The sequence below is a fragment of the Elaeis guineensis genome, chromosome 4, assembly GCF_000442705.2.
Source record: "Elaeis guineensis isolate ETL-2024a chromosome 4, EG11, whole genome shotgun sequence".
In the NCBI taxonomy this organism is placed as follows: Eukaryota; Viridiplantae; Streptophyta; class Magnoliopsida; order Arecales; family Arecaceae; genus Elaeis; species Elaeis guineensis.
In genome coordinates, this window is record NC_025996.2 from 3,165,478 (window position 1) to 3,173,780 (window position 8,303).

The following is an 8,303-nucleotide window of genomic DNA, read 5'->3' on the forward strand; positions in this document are numbered from 1 at the left end:
ATCTTACAGAATATCCGAGACTCTTAAATCAGGCGTATATCGGCTGGAAACTCTCGAAGGATCGGCGATTCTCCGAACATAGAATGCCGATAATTTGAAGATATAATATCAATAAAGTCGTCGATATGTACATTATTTGAAATATAATCAGAATTTCAGAATCACAAGTCTTTGACAAGTTTTATCAACTACCGACTGAATGTCGGCTTTCATTCCCAAAGCCGAGTTTTTCTGTACATAAACACAAAGAATCAACTGCTTAAGTTACAACTGTATCTCGGTTCTCCTGCAATAACCAACATCGACTACAGGCTTTGCTACAAAAATCGAATTGCCGACTATATTTTGATTCTCAACGTCGGCTTTCCATTGCAAAAGCTGACTATAGTTGAAGGACTAATATGCCGACTTAGTCCTAACTAAGTGAAATGAAAAATACCAAAACGATCAAGGTCGGATTGGAATTATACCGACTAGGCTACAGTCAATCGAAAGATATTCAGCTTGCCACCGATTATCAGATAATTTGACGTACAAGCCTGACCAAATGTCAGGCACGGGATATTTGACCTACAATCATTATCCTAATTTTGTTAAGTACGTCAAAATGATTATGCGACTAACGAATATTCTACAAGTCCTACTGAATGATCGGACAATCGATTAATGTTCAGTGATTATTCTACATCGTAGATATTACAGGCATTGTCAACAAGCAAAACAAGAGACAAAATTTGGAAGAAAATGCTTTCATTCATTATCAAAAAGAGTTATAAAATTGGACTGAAGTTTGACTACAAGTATCAAATTACAAAAAGAGAAAGTAAAATATACCGACTAAGCTTCGTCATCATTCTTTTGTTCGGGTGTAGTATCCCCGACTTGAACGATTTCAAGCTCAGTCAGTGCTTCTTCTTGAATCAAAGCGGCTTCTTCTTCAGCAACTCTGTCTTCCGATCTTGGAGGGATGATGCCGCTTAAGTCGAGATCTGGACACAACTCTCTGACCATCTCGCTTAACCGACCCATCAACAGCCTGACCCACTCGTACGGAAACAAAAGGGCTTCAGATTTTCATCCACCGTCATTAGCATCCTTGGTTGCATAGCTTAGACGAGGATATAAAGCATATAATGACAGCTTATTCATCTGACTATCGGCTCCAAGGGCGAAAAGTTGAAACTGCTCCGGGATACAAAACTGCTCCCAGAGCCATTCAACATTCGATCCAAAAGTGAAGAGGACTCCACATCTGGACTCGACTGGGACTCATCAGTCGGATTCTCGATCGATCTTCTTGAGAAGGAGAAACCCTAGCCATGAGAATTACTCTGAAGAAGACAGAAGACTTTAGAAGAAAGAAGAAAGGACTCGAAAGAAAGGCAAAGTTGATATGAATGCTGGGAGCAATAACCTTGGGCATTTAGGCAACAATCCGACAGAGTTCCAGCACCACCAAAGATAGTGAAAAGTAAAAATTTGACTGAGAGTGACCCTATATATAGGATCCCTCAATGGTCGAGATGAGAGCGATCAAATCGAAGATCCATTAGATAACAACACGTGGCAACATCTGGACCGACCATTGGTCGGACGGTTCGACGCACCTGTTCCAGATTAAACCACGTGACCCCTATTTGTGTGAATAATTCCGACCCAATAACATCCAAACACGTGGAACAGATCTACTTGTCAGAATCATATCATTTGATGCCGAATTGACTTCCCAAAACAACACCTGACACTGACAACTGATACCGAATCATTCGATCAATATAACTGACGATTGTACCTACCAATACGACAAAATAGCCGATCATCCATATCTCGGAGGAAACGACGTCAAAATCGGGGTTCGATGTGATAGAACTCTCTTCGTCTAATGTGATAAACCACATGATAATTTACATGTTAGATCACTTTAGACTTAAGAGTGGGGGGCAACTGTTGGAGTAAACCCACCGACCCCGACTTTGATCTCCATGACTCTGACTCGGCAATAGCCGACCGACTGAACGTATGACTCCGACCGAACGTATGACTCTGACTCGGTAATAACCGACCGACCGAACGTATGACTCCGACTGATCGACTCCAACTCGGCAATAGCTGACCGACCGAATGCACAACTTCGATGGAGCATCGACCAAACTGACGACTCCAACTCATCATCAATCAATTGAACAAATATCACCGACTTATGACCGGTGACCGACGATACAGCAGAATCATCAACTGACGACTGTGCCTACTACCGACATACAGTCGGCTAATCTGCTCAATATGTCTTAATCGTCACGAACGATTACCGGCCGCACATCACGGTACCATAATTGAGAAATTAATGACCCACTACGTGATTATGGCTCGATGATTTAGCACCATAAAATACGAGACTACGTCCGACGGTTACAAGAACCTCGTCTATAAAAGGGGTAACAAAAATAGGACTGGTAAGCCACTTTTGGCCAGAACTCTGCTACTCTGAATATTGACATCTACTGTTCATCAACTTCCCTCTCTAATTTAAGCATCGGAGGATCCCCGCCGGACACAAATCCGATCAGTGCGGATGTTGTCTTGCAAGTGTTCGTTTTCGGTGACAGGCGACGGGGAGTTGGCCGCAATAACTCCAAAGAAAATTGGAAGTAAGATTCATGACATTCGCAGTCCCATCCTCAATTAGTCATTTTTTTTAAAAAAATTTATTTAAAAGTTTCTATGGATACAAATATACATGATAATATATCGGGTTTCCAAAGAAATGATGGCAGCTTTAGAAGGGATGGAAGCAAGACATGGAATAATTTCATTAGCATTGTAATTATGTGTAACATGCCTAACCAAGCAAAGAATTATAAAATGAGACATGGATAGCTTATTTTATATGCAGACCACTTCCGGGGGCACAAAAGGTTGTGCTCAAGTTGGATTCCATTATATATATATATATATATATATTATATATCCCTTTTTTTTTTTGTCCCTCTGTGCATGTTGTTTGGTGGCTGGACTAATCCATCGGTTCAGTGTTGGACCTGGTCCAAACAATACTTCCATGGAGATTAGAAGGAAGATTCACGATATTTGCAGTTCCATCCTCGGTCAATCATTTCTTTTCTAAAAATTTAAAGTTTCCATGGTTATAAATAGACATGATGATCTATCAGGTTTTCCAGGAAAACTATTGCAGCTTTAGAAAGGATGGAAGCTAGACTAGAAGCAGCATCTCTAGCTGGAGACTTGGGTGCATTCCTCCAGCTTCTTCAAGAGGACAGCCTTCTTCTGGACAGATTGAGCACTACCCATCATACATCAAACAATCCCCTCCACATGGCCGCCCTGCTTGGCCATGCTGATTTTGCTAGTGAAATCCTCAGTCGAAGGCCAAAACTTGCTCAGGACCTGAACGAGCAAGGTTTCTCCCCCTTGCACTTGGCTTCAGCCAACGGCCACCTCTCGGTAGTGAAAGAACTGCTGAAGGTGGGCACAGATCTCTGCCTAATCCGGGACAAAGATGGGTTCATGCCAATCCACACCGCGGTGATCAAAGGGAAGATTGGTGTTGTAAAGGAATTGATCGATGCCTGCCCAGAGACAGCAAAAGCAGCGACATGCCAAGGAGAGACAGTTGTTCATTTGGCTGTGAGATCAAACCATTTTGAGGCGGTTGAGTTCTTGGTTGAGAAGCTGGATGGTGATGAGGAGCTACTTAACTCCAAGGATGAGAAAGGAAACACCATTCTGCACCTCACCGTTGCTAGGAGACAACTCCAGGTATGATACCGAGATGTGTGTTTGCCACTCTTACAAGGATTTTTTTTTTTTTTTGATGAAATGGGAGGCCAAGAAAAAAAGCCACCCAGCATTTAAGAAAGCTCTTACAAAGATTCTTTATCACGAGAATTTTTTTTGGTTGAGCAATCAACAGATTTTGAAGTTCTTACTAAGCAAGCCAGTGATCCAAGTGAACTCTTTCAACCTGAAGGGGTTCACTCCACTTGACGTGTTATTGGAGTTGCCAAGCGAGCACGGAGACTTGATTCTGGGAGAGATGATTCGAGCTGCGGGTGGGAAGAAAGCAGAAGAGGAATCTCCACCAAAAGCACAGAATCATCCCATTCAGAGAGCCATTAATCCTGTCAGCACATCACCAACGAGATCAAATTGGAAAGGCCGGCTTCTACAATTCTTCTATCTAGCACACAGGGCCAAAGCATCACGTCGGGATCTGCGAGTAGAACGAGAGTATGGAGACACCAGAAGCACATTGATGATAGTGGCAACACTTATAGCAACTGTTACTTTTCAAGCAGGAATGAACCCTCCTGGAGGATTCGTGCAAGATGGCGGGCCAAATGTAGGTAACCTAGATCCTGGGCAGGCAGTTCTAGGTCATCAACTATCTCCCTTCTTGATATTTGACATGGTGGGATTATTTGCATCACTAAGCATCATTCTGCTATTGATTTGTGTGGTCCCAAGGAAGAAGAGGATGCTGACGAGGTTCTTGAAGTGGGTTATGTGGATTGCTGTCTTCAGTACAGCAATTGCATTCGCGATGGGCCTCCGTAAAATATTGCCGATTTCTTCCTTCGATCCTAGCGTCTTTTTCCTTCTAGGTTGGTATGGGATCTTTGTAATCGCGATGGATTGGTTAATCATTCGATTCAGCTCCTATTTGCTAAGGAAAGTGGGATGCTTGAAAAAAGAAGCTTGCTGGCAGATGAAGTAAATATTAGACGGATGGGAGTTGGCACAATTGTCAAAAGAATAGTCATCTTTGTTGTTGTCTCTGTAGTTCTAGGTGTCGCTGACCTGATCGTTTTCGCTTCATTTTTTAATGTGAAGTTTAATTAGGAATAATAAATTGGGGAGGCACCTTCACACCCCCCCCCACCCCCCGCAACAAAAAAAAAAAAAAAATCCTTGTGCTTCTTGTTATTCGAAAAATATGTTCCAATCAAAAAAAAAAAAAAAAAAGAATAAGAAGAAAAACAATATGGAGAATGGATGGTAAAGTGTGTGGCATGCGCACAATATGATCGAAGATTAAGTCCTTTGGTAATTGAAAAAAAAAAATATTTTCTACATCATCATCCTATCATTTTAATTATAAAACTGCAAAAATTTCATCTCTTTTAAATTATTAGTATATATTCCTCGAATCAGTCCTTTTGCTGCATTAATTATTCTGTGATTGCATGACACTAACTCTGTATGCACTAGTTTTAACCCATGTGCTGTCATATTAACTCGGTGTACACCAGCTCTACCAACATATGCATGGACCAATACTAGCATATGCGCATACATTAGGTTCAATATGCTTCCATGAGTACATGCAATTCTCGGTACTTTTTTCTAGAAGATATGCTAAAATAACTAAAAAGATGTAGATATTTATGAAGACACTCTTCATGTATGTGCCTTTATTTTTCAATCTAGCTGACTAAAAATATCAAGCAAAAGGTTTCTGTGAGATTAAGAGTAGGCCGCAAAGGGAGCTTGAGCACTGGGTTGCTCAAGTTTAGCTAGGTAAACAAAAATGGAATTGAGCTTGATTGAAGCTAGCTAATACAATACAAGACATAGCTGATAGGTATAATGATCGGTTAGACTATGTAAGCCTTGTAGGAACCATGATGTTTGTGGTTGGTGGTCTAATAATCCAATTTGATTTTCAAGGTGTTTAATCAAAATTTCAATGGATTTCTCATTAGAGATAGTTGCAGTTTTTTGTCTATTTTTGGAGTTTTCGGTTTATAGTCCTGGTTTGTTTCCTTTTAGTTTTATTTTGGTCTCCTATTTACAGTCATCTTTTGTAAGACTTCTATATGTAAGGAGGTCTACGTGCGGTTCCCTCTGTAATAGACTTGTTTGGTTGATTTCTAAAATTTTGGTGAATCTTTCATCCACTTCTAGTCTTTTTATTCCATGTGCTTCTCTACATTGGTGTTTCACCATAAAATTTCAAAGTTAGTTTATTTTGTAGAAACAAGCATAAACTATCAAAATAACTTCGATTTGTGTTTTTGTGAACCTCGACTTTTAGATTTGGGCTATTTGTCAACAATTCTAATTCAAATCAAATAATTCACAATATTCCACAGATATTTATATTCCACAATAGTAATTAATAGGAGTGCATTTATGTCTCTGCTTCAGGAAGGGCATTTCTAATGGTATCAAGTGCTATTCCTATTTTATTATTTATAATTTTTGGAGTTGAAGCACCATATAATAAAGGATTACAGAAGCTTTTGAATTATAAATCGGGTATGGAACCAACGAGGGATGCTTGGATTCTAAATCTGCCGTTACATGTTTGCTCTAGTTTGTGTTGTTTTAATCTGAAATTTTTTTATCCTTATTTGCTATTACTCATTTTTTATAGTTTTTTGCTTGGCGTGATTGAGATGATCACCTTGGCCAGCTTTGGATCTTGAAAATGTAGTGTTGCAATTCTACCGAATTCTTTTTGTAGGACAAGCAGTGAGACGATTTTCTTAATGGTGAAAAAGAACATAAAAAGTCGCCCAAGGCCATCACAACACTATATACAGTCCAAAAAGACAAGACAACAAGCTAATTGTGCATTCTTAGATAAAGAATTTCTCTCGTCCTCAACTGGAATATCTCTGAGATTCTGGGGCAGGTCATACCCATGCATTGGGTTTTTTTTTTTTCAAAATGGATTCTTCAAGGGCAAGTAGCTTGCAAGGAAATCCGCCACACGGTTTGCATCTGTCCGAGTATCGGATATTCTCCGCTCAAGAAAGAAAGGAATTGATAAAAATCATCCAAAAATGGTGCAATTAAGCTCATTCTCTTCAACCATCATATTATTTTCTTTCTTGGCATTCAGCTATTACAAACAGCATGTCTCAGCAATTTTCTATATGAGAACGGTTCTCTATTTTCCTAAAAAATGTATACACCAAAATCAGTTTTGAGAGTGTTGCGGCCAATCCCCTCGTCGCCTGGTCGCCGGGAACGAGCGCCTACAAAAGAAGTCCGCACTGACCGGAGGTGATTCTGACGGGGACCCTCCGATGGTCAAGTCAGAGAAGAGCCTAGGCAACAGTAAAAAAGAATCAAGGAGCTCAGCGAGAGAGAGAGGGAGAGTAAGCCCAAGGGTTTCGAAGGAACCCCTTCCGGCACTGTTTCCTTCTCCGTTTTATAGTAGAGTGCGGCATGGCGCCGTCATTAATGGCGCAGACAATGGAGAGTTGTCAAATCGTCGGAGGCTCACCGCGGACTGTCAAATCGCCGCAGATTGTCATGATCAACCCATATTCTTGGCAGGACAATGCCCCAGGGCAGTCACACAGCACGTCCTTGACAGGACAACAGCCCATAGCGGTCGTACGGCATTTGGGAGGGCTGGCCGACCATACGTCGGTATTCGACTGTCGGAACGTCGGGTGATGACCCGGAGGCACCGTCGGCTGGTCTGGTGCCTTGCTTAAGTTGGACATCGGCTGCCACCCCCGACAGTGAGTCGGTAATATGGGTTTAGCCGCTCGATCGGTCGGGAACAGCATGGGTCGGTTCGGCCGACACACCTTCGGCCGGATATTGTCGGCAGCCTTTTGTCGGGGTCGTCTGTCGGAGTCGTCCATCGGAGTCATCCGTCGGAGTCGTCCGTCGGAGTCATCCGTCGATCATCGTCGGTATATCCCAACAGTTGCCCCCCACTCCTGAGTCCGATGTCGTGTTGGCTCGCGTGAACACGTGGGCGACGGCTTCGGGCGAAAGGAGTGGTTTTCCATCACGTTTTGCTCCGACTCTGGCGATCGCATCAACAAACGAACCGATGTCGGTCGTCCTGACTGTTGGTCGAGCGTGCACGTCGGGTCGGAGGTCGGCCAACCTCCAAACGTTGCTCATCGATACGATCATTCCGCAGAGTCTGATAGTCGAGTAGCGTCCGACGTATTCAGATAGGATAACGATGGCAAGTCGAATATCCATTGTCCGGCCCTTAGTTGGGCGTGCACGTCGGGTCGGAGGTCGGCCAACCTCCAAACGTTGCTCGTCGACACGATCATTCCACAGAGTCTGATAGTCGAGTAGCGTCCTACGTATTCGGATAGGATAACGATGGCAAGTCGAATATCCATTGTCCGGCCCTTAGTCGGGCGTGCAATCGGGACGTATGATAAACGGTGGCAAGCCGAATATCCTTCGATCGATCGTGACCGAGTCGGTATGTCGCAAGTGCAACGTAGTTCGTCGACGCCCTCATGCCGTAGAATCTGGTAGTCGAGTCGTGTCCGACGCATTCGGATAGGATAACG

General features: G+C 42.6%; 1 protein-coding gene across 1 annotated transcript; it reads left to right on the forward strand.

Annotated features, from left to right (window-relative positions):
- The first annotated feature begins 3,004 nt into the window (after positions 1-3,004).
- LOC105044271 (uncharacterized) lies at positions 3,005-4,885 on the forward strand. Its single transcript, XM_019849931.3, has 2 exons — positions 3,005-3,777; positions 3,932-4,885. The coding sequence occupies exons 1-2, from the start codon at positions 3,205-3,207 to the stop codon at positions 4,733-4,735; spliced, it is 1,377 nt and encodes a 458-aa protein (XP_019705490.2). The 5' UTR covers positions 3,005-3,204; the 3' UTR covers positions 4,736-4,885.
- The last annotated feature ends 3,418 nt before the right edge of the window (positions 4,886-8,303 follow it).

Excerpts from the sequence above, each read along its gene's own strand:
- LOC105044271 (XM_019849931.3), top strand. The coding sequence starts at position 3,205 with ATGGAAGCTAGACTAGAAGCAGCATCTCTAGCTGGAGACTTGGGTGCA. Across the intron at positions 3,778-3,931 it reads TTGCTAGGAGACAACTCCAG|ATTTTGAAGTTCTTACTAAG; the intron begins GTATGATACCGA and ends AGCAATCAACAG.